The sequence below is a fragment of the Hermetia illucens genome, chromosome 2 (genome assembly GCF_905115235.1).
Source record: "Hermetia illucens chromosome 2, iHerIll2.2.curated.20191125, whole genome shotgun sequence".
NCBI lineage: Eukaryota > Metazoa > Arthropoda > Insecta > Diptera > Stratiomyidae > Hermetia > Hermetia illucens.
The window spans coordinates 165,193,375-165,213,078 of NC_051850.1; the positions used below are offsets into that span (position 1 = coordinate 165,193,375).

Below are 19,704 nucleotides of genomic sequence, written 5' to 3' on the forward strand. Positions count from 1 at the left end.
TGTACTTTTCGAGTTGACAGGCCTGTTGGTTCTTCCAGGCTTCTTTTCTCCGTCTGTGAAGTCGCTTCTCCGCTCGCCCGAGTTCGTGATAAGTCTCCGGGCGTGGCCTTTGAGAATGCAGCATTACTCGGTATGCAGCATTCTCCCGTTCCGTTGCTAGCTTACATTCATCGTCAAACCAGCCGCTCCGACTCTTTTTGCGGCTGGGGCCAAGTATGTTTGTGGCCGTATTTATGATAACGTTCTTCCGGTGATTGTGAAGATCATTTGTGGATTCTTCATCTCCAGGATCTCTGTCAGTTGCGGCTACTACGGCATCCATTTTCCACTTATAGGTGTTGCGGAGGACTATGTTGTGGATGGCTTCAGTGTTAACACTGACTTGATTGTCAGAGGAGATTCTGGGTGGTGTTGTTATTCGAGCTCGGATCAAATAGTGACCCGCTTATATAGTGGCCCCCCTATATGTTCTGACATTCATCATGGCTGAGAGGTGGCGGCGTTCGATCAACACGTAGTCAATTTGGTTGAATGTGGTCCCGTTTGTAGGGGCTGTATGTTTATGGACCCCTTTCTGCGCAAACCAGCTACTTCCAACAACCATTTCGTGTGACCCTGCTAATTGAATAATCCGTAGTCCGTTATTATTTGTATTTTAAACCAAGCTATCGCCTAAATACGGGCTCCATCCCTACTTCGCTGTTAAAATCGTGTTCGCGATGCTCATTGCTTGCTGTAAAGCTCGATTACCGGAAGCCTTTCCCCTTATGTCTGTTTCTGAAACGCCGCGATGGAGGCTTGGCAGTGATTTAGATTCAGCTGGATGACACTCATTTACGCAGCGTACTTAAAGCGATCCTGTAGGTTGGATACCTTGTATTACCCGTTATGTGGTTCCAATCGCGATCTTTGGTTTACCCGCATAGAAGGCAGTGAGGGTTTTTACTGCAGTCCTTCCGTGGTGCTAGTGCAATCCTTCGTCATATGCCCGAATCCGAGGTATTTAAAGCACTTTTTTGTAGTGTCCATCTGTCTCTCTGTCTTTCTGTCTGTCTGTCACACCCGATTTATTCAGAAACATCTGAACCGATTGTCACGAAAATTGATGAGAGCATGAAGCCTGTTGTTCCCTTTAATAACATTGCACCATTTTGCATTAAGTTTAAAGGGGGCTTCCCATGCATGTGAATGGAGCCTGCAAATTTTTTTGTGACAGAATGTGGTCATGTGGGGTATCAAATGAAAGAACTCAATTAGTGATGATGAGTATGAGGTATATTCGGCATTATCCTGTTGACTTTTTGGTTAAACTTCCGCGTCTGGTGCGGTTTCTCTGTACTTGTCGAGTTCACAAATCTATTGATTATCCCAGGCTTCCTTTACATTTTTGTGAAGTTGTTTCTCTGCTCGTCGGAGATCCTTGCAAGTCTACGGACGTATTTGCCAGACCCGCCGAGGTTGCTGCATTGTCTGGTAGTAGCATCCTCAAGCCAGCCGTTCTAACCTTTTTTGCGATTGATGGTAAAGATGTTTGCGGCCATACCAATGATTCCGTTCTTCAGGGGGTTGTGATGATCATTTCTAGAAGCTTCATCTACTAGACATCTTCAGGGGATTGCGATGATCATTTCTAGAAGCTTCATCTCCTAGACTTCTGGTAATTGAGGTTACTGTGGTATACATTTTTGTGCGGATGGTTTCATTGTTAACTCTCATCTGATTGTCAGAGGGAGTCGAGGAGATGCGGTGGAAAAATTGCCACATAGAAAGGTGATGGCAATTGAAACCCTCTCCAAATAATATGTTTTCTAAATACAAGGAAGACTGTCTTTACTACCAAAGTGTACTGATCCTCTCTGTAGTTGTAATATTAATACCTTATTCCTCTATATCCTGAAATGATTCCTGGGCAAGGCTTTTATATTGTAAATTGGTCCTATTTCCATTCCCTCCAATTTATGTTGAAGCTCTGAAAGTTGTGAATGTTATTTGAAATAAATTGGCAATTCAACCGGTAAAATGATGCTCGAAATTTCCTTTGCAGGATATCCGTTCAATTAAAAGTAACCGATTTTCACTACCAATGGTTTGAAAAATTCAAAAATCCTTACTCATACACACTTTATACGCAAATGGAAAGTAGGAAATTGATATTCCATAAAAAAAGTAATTGAGATATCAGGAAAACTAGCCGCAATTGGAAACAAACAAAAAGCATCCTTCAACCATATCAATTAGCAAATGAAAGTTAACCATTGAAATATAAACTGAAAAACACAATAAAAGCATAAAAGAATTCCTGCCTGTAAATTACTCTGGAATATTCGAAAGCATGAAAATACCTCATCCTGTAAAATACACAAATTAATCAAACCAAATTGAGCTAGATTGAAAATCAAATGTGTAATAATGCAATATTGGCACACAAAGGAAACCATAATTGCTTCATTTGATGGACAGATCAATTCATTTATTTCAAAAAGGGTTGACAGGCGGATTTTTCACGGGTTGTTTTTACCGCAAATTTGGATTAAAGTTATACAATTTTCACTACGTAGATTATGACCAGCTAATTAAAAATTGAATATTCTATGAAGTTGTTTTTTGTCCGGAAATTGAAACAATTCTGCAGAACTTCAGGATTTTATTAAATTTTTGGGGTGAATTCAATCAATAATCAAATGATATTTGGAAATATAAAATTATTCGAATTAATTTTCGATATAATCTTTTTTTTGTGTTGAATTGTTCCATAAAGTCAATATATATCGACAGAAATAAATTGTCATTTATTGTTAAACGTGATCTGATTGCACGTCAATACGAAATCGAACTATTGACATATAGTTCAAAATGGTTCCAGACTATTTTATTTTTTTTTATTTCAATATCAATTGTGACTATTTATTTCGATTTAAAGGCATAGATTCAACATTTTCGGTTTGAAAATTGCTCAAATAAGTTTAATTGCCGAAAGAGTTAAAGCTTTAGGTTTCCACTTAAAATCGGTTCAATGTTTATCTGTCAGTCTGTCCTTCTCCCTGTTTTTTTTCCGGAAGTGGCAATCTTCTAAGGGCACTGATAGGTACGTTTCGTTGTGAGGGAGTTTTACTCACTAAAACCACTCCCTAGATCCTGTCCCCTTCCCGACGGAACCACCGCAATGTATTACGTCGAGGGGTGAACACGGCTTCAGCCTCTCCCTTCGCCTATCAATTTCATTCGCAACCACGCTTTTCTCGCCTCCTCGAAATCTCATAACCTGCGCTGATTCCATCCAACTAAATGCTTAACTGTAATCCAATTCTCGCTGGCAGGCAATTAAACTTTCCGGCGCTACAGTTCCTCCTAATGCCTCCTCTAGGCTCTTACCTTTCCTTTTATCTAGTATATTGGAAGAAAATATGCTCCGGTTCTCCAGAATACCATCGCAGCTGGGACGGTTAGGTGTGCTGTCCAGCTTAAACCTATTGAAGCATTTACGGTATCTACCATGTTCCGTGCAAAACTGTGTAAGCTCATAGTTTATCACACCTTAAAGTCGGGAATCAATGTGTTGGCCCATCGACCCTTTGTCGCCCGCTCCCGACGTTGTTACCTCTTAGTTAATGACCCCTCCATTTCAGCGGTTCTTCCTCTCCTGTGCAAATCTAGGACAATGGAATAAAGTATGCTCCAGGTCTTCCAGAACACCATGACACCTGGGACAGTTAGGTCAGCTGTTTAATTTACTCCTATAGAGGTATTTACGGTACCCACCATGTTCTGTGCAATACTGCATGAGTTCATAGTTTATCACAAGTTGATGTCGGGAATCAATCTGTGGGCCCATCGATGCTTTTCTACCCATTTCTGTCGTTTTTGCCAGCTACCTAACGATCATGTACGTCTATCGTCTGCCAAAATTTCGATCGCCAACATACCGCGTAGGCCATTTCGTCTCTACTCGTAAGATGGTCTTTCTATGAACCACGCTTATCTTTGCTTGGGGCTTACAGGGAAGTTGAGCTTACAGGGAAGAGTTCACCACTCTAACTACAACCGGTCTATAATTGCATCGCGACATCCAACATTTGACATCAGCCTTACCAGGGCATGCTAACATTGGATACCTTAGAGCAAATATGTTGTAAATGCTGCTTGAAATTCTGCCTCGCATCTAACGGCACTCTAAGGTATTTGATTGGCCGTTTTGAAGTGATGATTTGCTTCCCCATTTTAAGAGTGCTTTAGGTTTTGTGTATTCAAATCGATTCAATGCCGGACAGACTGACAGATGTCCGTATCTCTGTTCTCTTTCCGGAAGTGGCAATTTTCCAAAGACACTGGTTGACACTTTCCATTGCGTGGGATTTTTATTCACTAAAACCACTCCCTAGATCCTGTCCTCTTCGCCACGAAACCACCACAATGTATTACGTCGAGGAGTGAACATGGCTTTAGCCTCTCCCTTCGCCTGTCAATTGCATTTGCAACCACGCAATTCTCGCTTCCTCGAACTCTCTTAACCTGCACTGATTTCGGCCACTAGGTGCTTAATTGTAATCCAATTCTCGCCGGCAGGCAAGCATTTCCCCCATTAGACTTTCCAGTGCTACTGTTTCCCCTAATGCCCCCTAGGCTCTTCCTTTTTAAATTTAGGACAATGGAAGAAAACGTGCTCCGTGTCCTGCGGGATACCATCGCAACTGGGACGGTTAGGTATGATATCCAGCTATAGAGGCATTTGCGGCATCCACCATATCCCGTAGGAAACTACATGAGCTCATAGTTTATCACGCCTCTATGTCGGGAATCAATCTGTGCACCCTTCGACGCTTTCCGGCCGTTCCCATCGTTATTGTCACCTACTTAACATTTCATCCGTTTCGGCATTTTTCACGTGTCAATCAGTGGAAAAATCGTGCCTATCATAAATACGCGTCATATCGTCAGCCAAAATGTCGATCGGCACCATACCGCGTAGGTCGCTTCGTGTGAGATGGTTCTAAAACCACGGCACATTCTTAAGGCGCCCTTTTTATGAACGCACACCTTTTGAGCAATGCATGTTGCATGCAAAGAACTTGCCCAAACTGACGCTACGTACAGCAGAATGAAGCTCACCATACTCACTATAACCAGCCTACGATTGCATCGAAGACTTCCAACACTCGGCATCATCCTTGCCAAGGTATGCTAAAATTTGACATCTCAGTGCAAACATGTTATAATACTGCTTGTAATTCAGCCTCGCATCTATCGTATTTGATAGCTAGTTTTGAAGTGATGATTTGCTTCCTCATTCTGATACGAGCAGTAGTTTCCTTACGCCGCTTCGTGATAAGCACCGCCTCCGTTTTGCCCGCCGCGAGTACAGAATCTTTTAGCCACTTCTTTATAGCAGTGACTGCTTTGCTTAAATATAATTCCGCATCCGTGAAGTGTCCTGCAACTCCAATCACCGCTATGTCTTCAGCGTAACCCACTATTGTAGCATCGCCAATAACGCCAATAAGCGGTCCCAGCGGACAGCTCTGTGGAACAGCTCGTGGGACAATGTATTCTCTGCGTCCATTGTTTGCGTCGTGATACAACCTTCCGCCTATTAAAAAGATGTCTACTAGCGTTAGTAAGTAACTGGGTACACCAAACGACACCAAAAACCGCCTTATAAAGTTACAACCGTCCAAAGTGGATGCATTTTGTACGTCAAAAGCAACCGCTGCGCAATATCTTTACAAGTTGTCAATTGGTAACCCTCTTAAACTCTCTACAGCCGGGAGCAATCTGATATAGATTATTCACTCAAGCGTTTTCCCCCATAGTGTCCAATTGACGTATAGGTCTGTAGGCGGATGTTTACCAGGTGTAAGCAAGAACACTAGCCTTCGTCATTTCCATGTCTCAGGGAAAATCAAGTATGTTTCAAACAACTCTACAAATAAGTCTGGTGTCGACTTAACGGCCAACTTGAGGTGTTTGTTTCGTTTACAGTTGAGACCCAATGCTTTGTTTCCCTCAGGCAACTGGAAATTTCTAGTGCATCTTTTGTCATTACTGGGGATATTACAGCCACATCTAAAGGTGTCTGCAGCAGTTACAGTCGTACCCTCCTGTGGAAACAAACCCTGAGCAATTTTCAGTAGGAGATCCGGACATGTAATTTGCGGAGCTGCCTGACCTTTGAGTTTTCTCATTCCATCCATAGGAACTTCCCTGTCTGTCACTCACATGCACTTCCCTCATGAGAAATTTGGTGGAGCGTTACAATTTTTTCAAACTATTAGGTAGGCGGGGAGGGAGATGCTTGCAAAGAATAGGCGGATGATCTAAGTCCGCATTTTGAAATCCCCTACTGCCCCTTATCGCCAACTTCAAAACTACGACATTTCGAAGAAAATCAATTTGATCATTTGATATCTTCAGTGGTGCATTGTTAGAACAGGAATTAATCATCTGCCACCCCGCTCGGGGGGGAAATAATAGACGTGTCCAAATTCTTAAAAGAAAAACACAGTGTTTACCAAGCGATTAAAAACCTGGTCAGAGCCTCTACTAAGGGCGAAAAAATTGCACAAACAAACCGAACGTCGCCCAGGTGACATATGCGTGGCCTCTACAAAATCAAGAGAGAAAGGGGGTGACTGATTCTTTTGATGCCTCGCAGGATGCATCTTTCACAAGAAGAGGGAAAGCCTAATAAAATAGCCAAAATCGAAGAAAAGGCGGCATTAACTTTCAAAAATTTTAAGCATGGACCAAGATTGTTGAAGTGGAAAAAGCGACAAGCAAAAGAAAAATACCACCCAAACTGATTGTCACCTCCAAACAAGGTGATACGATACACGGGTATCATATCAGACAAATCCTGCCAGGAACTAATGGACTTTAGAGAACCGCCAGCCGAGGAAAATTCTTCCAGAAAGGAGATTTAATGCTGGAACTGGGAAAGTCTATCGACAAGAGGGCTAAAAGTTTTCTGTCCTTGCAGTGGAGAAGTCTTTAGGAGAAGAACCTTAACCATGGGTGAAAACGCAATCTTTTACCCATACAATGTAATGAGATTAATGAAGTTACAACGAAGGAAGATATTCTCGAGGACCCAAAAAACAATTCGGACCACTCTATTGCACAATCGGAGGATTCAGAGTGGGGTATGGCATGCAAACCGCGACTATCAATTTGCCAGATGATGTAGCACTCAAATTATTCACGGCGGAAATAGGATGGATTATTCACCGACTCAGGGAGCAGATATCCTTCAAACGCTGTTCCTGATATCTTGATTTGAAAACGGAGCCGTAATGTATTATACACTAGTAACTAGTAACTAGCTATTCATTTAAGAAGTGTAAAGTAGACTCTAAATGTATGTTTTAGAAGAGAAAGAATTGTATTCACTGTCCGTTGTCCATTGTCCATCTGGAAGAGCTTTGAATACAATGGAAAAAGGAAATTGCTACAAATTAACGTCAATCATTGCAAGGTAGTGTATGACCTAGCCTTACAGAGTAAATGGGAGAAGAAGTTCGAAGCAGACATGACCCTTATTGTAAAAACAAAAGCAAGGCGTGGGCCACGGATACCGCTGGTAAGCCGGCAACATGATCGTGTATACATCAAGCTGTCTAAGAAAAAGAATTTCCCAGAACTCAGATTCGACAGGACAGAAATACCTGGTATTCAGATATACAGCTACTATTGCCCCCCCCCCCCCCCCAATCGCGATAATGGCACAATACGAGGAAATACTGAGCGTGTTGGTTCCGCGTGAAAAAAAGTCGAAAGTCAAGACCATACCGGGTAATTTGACCGAGTGGCCCACGGATTGCAGCAGTCGAACTACCATGTTCAGCTTCAGACTTCTGTGAAGCTAGACTTACTGGTTTTGGAGCTGGCTCGGAACGAAATGTCCCCCAATAAATGAGTTCAATTCAGCTAGCTGGGAATGCATAAAACAGGCGCCACTAGTTATTTGACTTAAGCTTCCTGATGCGGTACAGACCAAAGACCTAAGCAGGACATTGTCACGGCAAGTAGCGGTAGCTCAAATACATAGGCCCGTTTTCCACAAAAACATTCTACTTAAGAAGAAGGCATAATGTCGTAGCAGATGCTCTGCCGAGAATTAGTGATATTGACGTGCCAGTTATTACTACCGAAGAATTGACCACAGGACAGTATAATGGCAGAGTACTACAGCAACTTCTGCAGAATACGACGTCACTTTACATGCGACCACAGCTACTTGTTAATACTAGAAAATTAACATAGTGTCATACTTCCACTGAAACTCTGAACCTCTACGTACCAAAAACCTTGCGAAAGTAAATTTGTGACATAGTCGGCGCCCTCTCTCACCCTAGCTGTCAAGCCAGCAAGAAAGTGATCAAACGTGATTTGCTGGGGACAAGTAGATAACGAATAGCCATCATCCTGTACCGCTTGTAAAAAAAAAAGAAAGAAGAAAGAAGAAGAGTTTGACCATAGCTAAAGTAGTTGATTCGTTGAGAGCCCCGAAAAGGAAGAACTATCTTCTAACGTTGATAGATGGCCACAAATGTTGGTTGCAGGTCGTTCTCTCATAGAATAACACCGTTCCAAGGTCCCAAAATGTCTAACAAGTTTTAAGCAGAAGCTGAAGTTTTCCTAAATTTTTGTGTAATTTGCTGAACTATTTTCCGGTTTTTCATTCATTACTCTATTTAAGGTGGACATGAAAAAACCAAAATTCCTGGTGAAGAGTCGGTAGCAGCAAATGCGATATATTCAAAAGGACAAGGAACCTTGCATACGTTCATAGACATTTCAAAAAAGTATAATCCTACTACCGTTGGCTTTCCCACCAAAAAGAAAAAGACTCTCTGAAATGGAAATCTTGTAGTCTTACAATGCTCTTTGTCCTCATCTTTAATCAAGGACTTTGATGTTAGCTGCGGGGAAGCAAATCCTATTTATCCCAATCTTCTACTATAATTAGTCCACCTCACAACCAACTTAAATATTTAACCAAGCATAAGCTTTCGATGCTTTATCCTGTCCTCTCGACAGACCTCGCAAACTTTTCTTGCATAGAACCTTTCGGTAAAAGTTTTCAAAGGTTTTCCAGAGAAGAGATTTAGAGTAAACTCAAAATCCGTCCAAGTAAATTTAGATTGAAAGCGAATCGAAAGAGTGCTCCATTCGAGACTTTTTATCTATGTTTTGCTGAAGGTATGTGAATTGTTTATGTATATTGACGTCGAGGCCCAAGGACGCTCCATCATAGTTGAAAAAGAGTATTCAAAGTGACTTTTGACTTTAGGTTCAGGCTTAGCACTCAATAATGTTTGAAAAAGGCTAGAAACTTTCTTCTATAAAGACTTCTTAGTTTCTGGAATCTCAATATTTTAGGATTTCTCAATATTTACTGCTAGCTTCCAGGAAAAAGAGAAACAATTTTGTTCTTCACTTTTTATTTCTATGTCAAACAGTATTGTGAACCTTCAGGATTTTATATGAATGAAAGGTGATGTATGTGTTATAAACAATAGCCCACTTGTTTGCGAGTTGTTTTAGATATTCTGCAAACTTTTTCAATGTTTTTCCTCGTACTTTCCTGAAAACATAGTCCGGTCGATACTTTACTTCCGAAATATGTTCAGTTCATGACTTCCTCCAGAAACCACTGTGATCGACTCTATTAGCTCCCAAATAAAGATAGTAAGATTCTGACTATGTGTCCAGATAGCTGAGTGATTAGAGCACAAGGCTCTCATACGGAAGGTCGCGGTTCAAATCTCATTGGTGGCAGTGAGATTGGTATCGTGATTTGACATCGGATAACAGTCGACTCAGCTGTGAATGAGTACCTGAGTCAAATGAGGGTAATAATCGCGAGCGCAATGCTGGCCTACTACAGGGTACTGTAATCCTGTAGTGCATCGTTACGGTCTTGAATGAAGTGCTCTAACTCAAGGTCCTGATGCAATATGGATTTTTGCGCCAACGATTATTATTATTATTAAACCAATAATCCAGCAAAAGCACATCGGCAAGCAGTAGCGAAACGCCATCTCCACTTTCATGACACTCGACGCTGGAAGTCGACACCCCCAGGGACATCGAGACATGTTCGCAAATCCTCATTTGGGTGGACGGCCGCTGCATTCATTGTATGAGGGCCCCTTTAAAGTCTTGGAGTGACGGAAGCACTCCTTCAAGCTCGACGTCCGGAGAAGGCCCAAGTGGGTCTCTTTCTTGAGGCTGAAGACCTTTTGCCGAACGGGGGGATGCTACAAAAAAGTACCAGATTAGGCCGGTAACTCCATTGGCGGCATGACTTCCCGAGCTCCTCCACCGAATCCCCGTGGTTTCAGCTGGGGGCGTAGTGATATGGTGACACATCAGAGGCCAGAACCACGACCGCATTGCAGTGGTGAAACGCCACCGCCGACCCACTGTAGTGCCACCGCCGGATTGCACTGTCGCCGCAGCTGGCAGCTTGGCACGAGACCGGCGCGCATCCATCTGGACCAGACCGCCGGCGCGAGTAGATGGCTATAATACGAATTCGAACTATCGAGGTACAGCTATCTAAGTTATGTTGTAAACTTTGGCAATTATTTGAAATACAAAAAACGAAAGTCGACTGGTATCCGACGTCAAATCACGATACAAATTCCACTGTCACCAGTGAAATTTGAACCGCGACCTTCCGTACGACAGCCTTGCGCTCTAACCACTCAGCTATCCGGACACTGAAAACTCAAGCTTAAACAAAATCTTATTTTTCACCTAGACTGCATTGGGGTCCTCTGCCTTTTTAAGGTTTTATGTAAAACAAAACCTCATTTAAATCGGTTTACCGTCTGTCTGTCTGTCACACGCATTTGTCTCAAAAGTGATTATATCGATTGACACCAAATTTGGGAAAAATGTGAGAATTGCACGCTCATCCATACAATGAGTTACATCATTCTGCGTCGAATTTACCCCACACATGCAAGAGAGGGGATATAAATATTGTTTCCCCAAATATAGTCGTGTGAGGTATCAAATAAGAAGTATCAGTTATTACTTTCCGAAGCCAGTCTTAATTTTGACATTTGCTCTAAAGGTGTGGGGGTATCGAAAGTGATCATTTCTTTCATGAACACATTCCCAGAAACTACCCAACCAGCCAGCTTCCAGTTTCCCGACTTGTTTTACAAGCATTCAAGAGAATAATAGATTGTTCCTGATGGGGCCATCCCTGGAAGAAACACAGTCGCCATCGGTCAGAAATGAGACTGCAGCTTCCGCATACGCCCTCTTCTTTCCTGCCTTCGGGTTCATATTCCTTTGGTAGAGACCAGCTTCATTGAGATCCGTCTCACTGACTTTATCACCTCCTTGTACTCTAACAATAGTTCCCGCGAGAAACATAAATGTAGAGCCTAGTGCGAAACATAATAAAGCGTTGTCCAAGAAATATGTATTGGCTTTACGCTCCTTGTACACATTACTGCTAACCGAAGAGTCTGGTGCGCCTAATGTGGGTCTCACCGAGGTTACCAGTTTGTCCCCATCTTCCGCTTCCCGGCGTCTGATCTCTCTGGACATTGCACCACCTGGTGGTGGGGCAACATTCATGACCTCATTCCCAAGGAGCTTCACTGTTTACCGCAGTGCCCTTTGCTGGTGTCAACTAGGAGCCTGCACTAAATGCGAGCTTTCTATTGGAGACCATGCCTTACACGCCTCCGTAGGTAGGTAAGAATTGTTGAGTCCTCCAAAATCCGCTCTTCGGTCGCGGCTTGATTGCTCAAAGTCATGGATGTGAAGTCCGTGACTTCCTACCATTTAGAAGGTTCAAATCCATAGATTCCATATTCATGTTTCGGACACCCTTAGTATAGTAGCAAACTACTACACACTCCTCCACCACGACAGAGTGGTGTGCAATATACTGTGAAGATTAATCACCCCGAAACCGTTATTGTTACGTAAACCATAACAATAATAAATATAATAGTTTAAATATGAAATAGATGAAGCGCTAAGTACAAGACCTTGATGACCACTTGACTGTCGGTTAGAATGGCTTTGTTGTGCTTGGGGCTCGAATCTCGCTCCAGCCATTGACAGACTCCAATATCGCCAGTACTTCCGTTTGGAATACACTGCCGAAACCTGGGAGACCATACGACCCTGGATACACTGTGTGTATTCGAGAAAACCCCCGCACTGACTCCACAGGCTATCTTTGATCCATCGGTAGAGAATACTGAGTAATAACCTTGCAACACGCCGCCGGTCTCCCACTTTACTCAGATTGGAAAGTCCACAGCAATCTTCCTCGTGAAGTTCAGCTTTCGTGTGGCATAGTTCAGAATGCCTAGATTTCCCGAGGTACTTCGTCCAAGCTGTTGCTGTGGCCGTAGGAGTTCGCTGCAAAGCATCCGGACTCACATAGTCTGACGGCAATGCACGCTAGAATGTATTTAACGTGGAGGCCTAGAGGGAGGAGATGCATGATTACATTGCGGTTCTTTGAATTCTATTAAGTTTCATACTATTGTATTTTTTGCTCAAAGCTGCCACCATACAATAGAGCCGCACGTTAGGATCGGACGCACTACAGCGGTGTATCTCCAAACAACCATCCTCGGTCGGAGTCCCCATTCCTTTGCAAAGGTTCTCTTGCAGGCATAGAAGGCTATGCAGGCCTTCTTAACTCTTAGTTCAATGTTCGATCCCCAATTTAGCTTTGAATCCAGGATTACACCCAGATACTTTACATTAGAGGAAAAGCCAAACTTTGATCATTCAGCCGTGGTAGATGGAATTCAGGTATCCTTGTCTTGGTGGTGAATAGCATCAGTTCCGTTTAGGTTGAGTTTATGCCGAGTCCGCATCTTGGGGCCCACAGGCACACCGTTCGCAACGCTTCTTCTTTCATATCGCTCATAATGGACAGAAACATCCCTGACACTAATATCACCAAGTTGTCGGCATAAACCACAACCTTCACCTCGCTGTTGTCCAATGTTCCTAAAATTTCGCCTACTACTACTATTAACCAGAGCAACGGGGGGATGGCGACACCCTGAGGCGTGCCTTTGTTTACAGCTCTGGTCAAGTTTTTGCCTCCCAGGTCCGACTGGATTATCCTGGTACTTAGGATGGATAGAATCCAATGCGTAAGATACCCCTCCAATCCAATACTGATCAAGTGTTCCTTGATGGCGCTAAAAGCTCCCTCTATATCCAAGAAGGCAGCTAGGATATACTGCGGCCGCTCTACCGAGACAATTAACTCGGGGAGGGCGGTTTCTGTTGATTTCCCTTTGAAGTAGGTATGCTGAGACTTAGAGAAAACGTTCTCTCCATAATCATCCTTAAGTGGATGACCAGGATGCGCTCTGGGGTCTTCAGCACGAAATAGGTCAGGCTGATTGGTCGAAAGTCCTTCGCGCACTCATGACTGTACCTGCGCGGTTTCGGTATGAAAATCGCTCTTGCACGTCTCAATTTCTGTGGTACGTACTCTAAAGAGATGCAATTCCGGTAAATCTCAAGAAGCCACGGCACAGCCCTTTCCTGCTGCTTCTGTAGCATGACTGGCATTATGTCATCTGGGCCTGGAGATTTATATGCAGAGAAGCTGTTTATAGCTCAGAGCGATCTTGTTCTCGGTAATTACCGATTTGATAGGTGGCCGCAAACACTCCAAGCACGATTCTGACTCACAGTTCTCCTCGCGGGCGGGAAAGTGCGTTTGAACCAGCAGCTCTGAGGTTTCACTAGAAGATTCCGTCCAGGAGCCTTCCGACTTTTTAAGAAAGGGTGGTCTCTTATGTTCCTTGGACAGAACCTTACTGAGCTTCGCGAATTCATTGGTGCTTACGATGTTCTGACAAATAGTTCAACCAAGACCGCCTTTTGGCGGTCCTGATGGCCGACTTGTACTTCTTCAGGCAGTCCTTGTTTGGCTGCCAATATTTATGCCTGTAGCCGATTTTGAAGATTTCTCTAGTAGGCTTCCTGAGGCTGGGGATATCTTGATTCCACCACGGTGGCAATGTCCTTTTGCTGTACTTAGTAGAGCACGAGACTTTAAAGGCAGTACCGAATGCCCTTTCCAGAGCCCCAAGCTTTGACTCCAGTTCGTATGTCGTGCCAATCTTACCAATTTGGGCATCGGAGAGTTTATAGTTAATTACTTGACCAAACTTTCCCCAATCGATCCTGCTGGGGTCTCTGAAGGGTTTGGAGACCTCTGCGGCGAGATCTAGACTGAAAGGTATCCAACTGTGATCCGAGAAAGATCTCTGGTCAGACACGCTCCAGTCATTCACCCTAAGGATCCCATTGTCGGTTATTAGGGTGATACCAAGGACCTCCTCCGAACCGTCCCTGTTCTCCGAGCCGGAGAAATAAAAGGTTGGTGTACTGCCCTTGTTACACACCGATTGGATTCAAATAATAATAAAATCAAAGAATGGGTCACTTCTCTCGTTGATTTCCGACCTGCCCCAAAGCTTTGTATTGGCGTCGCAGCCTATCAACAGGTTGGCCTTCTTTGTTGCTATGGTATTCGTCAGATGTTGTAGTTCTTCTGGCGGAGCTGATTGGTCGTGAGCCATGTAAGCCGAGGAAATATACACGTTCTCTGTCCCCGCATGCTCCAGCCTGACCACGGCTAGGTCGCTGGAACTCAGATCCGTGCACAAAAACATGCAGACTCATCCTCGCGAGAATACATGCTCTAGGTCTGTCTTGATTAGCATCTCCTGTGCTGTGGAATAAATTAAAATATTTGCTTTGGAGCCCTTTGATGGTTCGGTCTCTTCCGACCCAAGGCTCCTGTATTAGTGCGATGTCGATGTCTTCCTCGAGCCGATTAGCCGAAACGCACTTCGGGCGCTTCATATTAATCTGGGTTACCCTCAGCATGATCTGGTTGCGGGGGGGGGGGGGGGGTTAGTCAGCCCCCGCCAGACTTATCTTATCGACCGGTCTCCTGAGAATCCTGTCAAAAGGGATGACATTGAGCTTTACGCCCTTCTAGGCGTCGCTGATGTTAGCGACGCACGAACCGAGAAGTCCTTTGAGAATTGGTCCTCGCAAGCTATAACGTGGAACTCTTGGACCACCAGAGAGGAATCAAAGTAGGGGATGAATTCCGCGTGTTTGCCTTCGGTGTCCAGGATATGATCAAAGAACAACCTGGCCTCAACACTGATCCACCTCCGGCGCTAGTTTGCCGCTAGTAGAATTACCATCCGCCAGCGCCATACGTAAGTGGCTCCTGGCCACGTCGCTGAAGGGTATCGCAGTTCGTAGCCCGTCGACGAGGTAATTTTCATCCCGCTCATCGACAGTACCTCCTTATTGTAAGCAATCTTCCTGAGAAAATGCATGGCCTTCTGCTACTGGCTCTTGAGCAGGACACCAGTGGACCTTCGTTTCTTAGTCGATTTTCGGCGACCGACGTTCTTATCGGTTTTCACTTTCGAAGGATCCCCCGACGTCGAGGGTTTCGGGTTAGGAGTACTATGCCGATTACTCGCTACACCCAGTTTAACCACACTGGATTCCAGGGTGGAAGCCACAAGTCACTTTACCGCCTCGCTCCGGAAGGTCCCCGGGGTTGGTTTCCGCCCAGTGGTCCTACGGCTGGCACCGACTGTACTGCTCTCGACGGCTACTGCCTCCTGGCTGGATGCCAGCAGCTCGTCCTCCGATGAAGCGCCTGGCATTACCCCTTCTTCTTCTATCGTCGTTTTTTTCTGTATTTTTAAAATTGAGTCGTGATTCTACGAGTAGTCCGGGAAGAATGTCCACCCTGGCTAGTCCGGCCGCTAAGGCAAGGGTCTTATTTGAAACTGAAGGTGCTCAAGGTATTCAAAGTTCGCATACTAAAGAGCAAGCTCCCCATTGGCCACGCAGCCCTCGGCGTATGCTGGTCCACCTTAGCTTGGGGTCCTATTAGCACCTTCTCCAGTGCAGGGAGGACGATCCTCGGGCTGTTGCTTCGGGCCATCCCCCCGTCAGATCTACTTGACCCAAACACATGACCAGCAGACAAGCAGGTCCTCGTCAGTTAGCCGATCCGAAGACGGTTTCTAGCGGCCACCACGAGGAGGTTGTGAGATGACTTGTCCAAATATGCAATTTTAACCTGAAATATAATCAGACCAGGCCACCTAAATGGAAGTATTTTACAGGAAATGTTAGTTTCAACCATGAAGAGGAATTAGAGTGGAAACTAAAAAATTTTTGGGAACATATCGAAGTACTCCCGGGGGTTCTGAACGGGACATAAATTGATAAATAAAAACAGACAGCCAAGCAAATCGACTAAGAACATTAATTTGACTTGACGTTAAAAGGATACAAATCTCAAAAAATTCATTTATCCTAAATATAGTGTCGCCTGCAAACAATTAAAACCGTTTAAATCATCCTTCATTTAAAATACACTAACTAACCTTAACGAAGACTGAAATTAGTAAAAAGGACGTCCTATCTCCCGATCTAACACTACAAAATAAACGTGACTTGATTTGCATACATACTTGCTTGCCTAACTAATGTCCTCAAGCTTGGGACAACAATTCTTTCAGCCACTGATTTATTGTTGCATTTAATCTTTTTCTTTCTTTCTTTCCATGTCCTTCCAATTAGGTCCTGACTCCGTCGTCTGGCTTTTTAGATTTTGCGATTAGCATGCGGCCGGATTATCATCAAGCCATCATTGATACCATACAGTTTTATGGCTGGGATAGGATTATTTACTTGTACGACTCACACGATGGTAAGTTTATCCTTTCTTTCGTCCATCTTCTCTGCGGCACCCACCATTCGGGGACCGTTGCTGTGGGTGGTGTGTGTTCGAGTGGTGGAAGTCGTTCAGTTCAGGGGGTGTTTATACGCCTGTGGCCTATTTTACTCGTCCGAAATTGATGGTCTATTGCAAAAACTTTTACAATTTCGTGGATTATATGCCTACAAGGATACACATGACATACCCCCGTTTGAAAACGAGATGGGTTTGCTCGTTGAAGGGCAGCTAATCGGGAGAAAAGAGATTCTGTGGGTATCTGTTAATAGTTTGTAGTGAGTTGAAAAGTCATCTATTTAACGATGTTTATTTTAAGGTTTCGGCAATTGTTGTGGGCTTTTCGTGGTTTTATTTTGTTTGGCAACGCATCCGGAATTTATGGTTTTAAATTTGAATAAAAGGCTCTAAAAAAGTTTTCCAGAATTTAAAAATGTATACCCTCGCGGTTTTGATTAACTTTAGATTCTTTCATTTCAAGGATAATACACATGTATACGTATTTATAGAACGAAGAGTTTTGTCAGGATCCCTTTATGTGGATCACATTGGCATCTATTCCAACTTTTATGGTGTATCGAGGTAGGTTCATTCGGACAGAGAAAAACGATGGTCAGATACACTGTAAATAAGCATAAAAGGATGAACTGCTCTCCAAAGGCCAAATAAAGTAAGGTCAGCCACATTAAAGTCGAGCCGAAGCTCCTATCTAATGTCACTTTGCTCACATTTTAACCGATATGTGTGCGTATATAACATATGAACAAATTATTACATTTGAACAACATCAATAAAATATTCTCTCATATTCCCAACCGAATGTGGGCTAGGAATAACATACACGTGGAGCCTTTCCAATTGCGAGATTAGGAGATTAAGGGATTTCTAAATTTATTATTTATATTCTATAAATGAGGGAAGATATACAACTACTTGAATGGCTGAAGTGATTACTAAGAAGATGTTTCCTTTATTACGTATGGTTTTCGAAAAAATGAAATGAATGAAACTTTGCTCTTTTGACCACAATTTTGTTGCCACATAATAAACACACGTGCATCGCTTTTTTGCAAAATTAATAGGATCTCGAAGTTGAACACGTTTCCGCAGCTAAAATTAGGGATGGACCCTGGAAGATGAATGGATGGATGGATGGTTGATACATAAGACAAGCATTAAGTATACCTACACTGAATGGGGATCAGTTCCTCCATTTTGAGTGCACTAATGCCTTAAAGCAGCAGTTAATCCCTGTTTCGGTTCCGGCGGTCGCCCCAAGCTCACTATCGTAAATATCGAAGTGCACAGGACAGAACATGCCAGATGTTGGATTAGGTATCGCTCGAAGGAAGACAGGGAACCTCATCCACATGCTAGCTGAACAGAACCCGGGCATGGAGGATAAAGTTCATGAATACCAAATATGAACAATTTACAAACCACCAGGGCGAAACGTGGATTGGTACTCACGATGGAGCATAAAACCTGGGAAACGCCTGCTGAACCAACACCAACAGCTCTACTACCAAATTCTATCTCCACCTCCACGTGGTGACCGCTAGGAGCTCTTTCTTAACGAAAAGCTGCAGACGGAGAAGGATGGAGGCGAGTCTCCCGCGCCTAAAAACGGGACAATTTGTACCAACTGGTCCTCCAGGTTGTAGGTTGGGTAGGGCTAATAACTCTACACAGAAAACCGAAATTACGAAGCCACAACAGGAGCCTCGGACTGGACGGATAACACAACGACGAACCCGGCAACGACAGTGGAAGCACGATTTGCGCATTTTCTCATGGAACGTGCGCTCCCTGTACAGAGATAAAGCTGATGAGCGGCTAGCCGATACCCTGTCCCAATATAGTGCCGATGTAACAGCGTTACAGGAGATGCGCTGGACAGGGTCCGGTTTCATGGAGAAGAGTCTTTACACCGTTTATTATAGTGGCCATCCGGTAAACCATGTACTCGAAGTAGATTTCTTAGTCAGCCAAAAAATGAAACCTGCTGTTATCGGCTTTGAAAACATAAGCAAACGGCTATGTACTCTGTGCTTGCGAGGCAGAGGAGACTGCAGAGTCGGAGAAAGTTACCTTCTACGAGGCAGTAGAACGAACCCTCGAAGCCTGTCCCAGATGTGATATCAAAATCATATTTGCGGATTTAAGCAGCCAAGTAGGGATGGAGCCCGTATTCAGGTGATACGTCGCTTCCCATAGCTTACATCAAAATACAAATGATAACGAACTGGGGACTATTCAATTAGCACTGTCACATGGAATGGTTGTTGGAAGTAACGCAAAGCGGTCCACAAACATACATGGGCCTCTTCAGACGGGACCACTTTCAACCAAATTGGCCACGTGTTGATTGAACGCCGCTACCTCTCAGCCTTGATGAATGTCAGAACATATAGGGGAGCTAATATATACTCGGATCACTATCTCGTTGACATAGTGCTCCCAGCTCGAATAACAACACCACCCAGTATCTCATCTGACAATCAGGTGAGAGTTAACACTGAAGTCATTCACAACACAGCCCTCCCCAACACCTATAAGAGGGAAATGGATGCTGCAATAACCGCAGTCAACAGAGATCCTAGAGATGAAGCATCAACAAATGATCTTGACAATCGCCTGAAGAACTTTATCATAAATACGGCCACAAACATGTTTAGCCCCAGCCACAAAAGGAGTCGGAACGGCTGGTCTGACGATGAATGTAAGCTAACAATGGAACGGAAGAATGCTGCATACCGAGTAATGTTGCATTTTCAAAGAACGCGGGCACGTGCAGAGACTAATCACGAACTCCGGCGAGCGGAGAAACGAGTTCACAGACGGAAAAAAGAAGCCTGGGAAAACCAACAGATCTGTGAACTGGAAAGTGCAGAGAGCAACCGCACCAGGCGCGC

The 19,704-nt window shown here is 43.9% G+C and overlaps 1 protein-coding gene across 1 annotated transcript in view; it reads left to right on the forward strand.

Moving 5' to 3' along the window:
• Positions 1-19,704, forward strand: part of LOC119648724 (glutamate receptor 1-like) — a 97,026-nt gene that overhangs the window by 31,649 nt on the left and 45,673 nt on the right. The window contains exon 4 of the mRNA XM_038050535.1: positions 16,636-16,765. Within this exon, the coding sequence (XP_037906463.1) occupies positions 16,636-16,765 (130 nt within the window). The remainder of the gene's footprint in view (positions 1-16,635; positions 16,766-19,704) is intronic.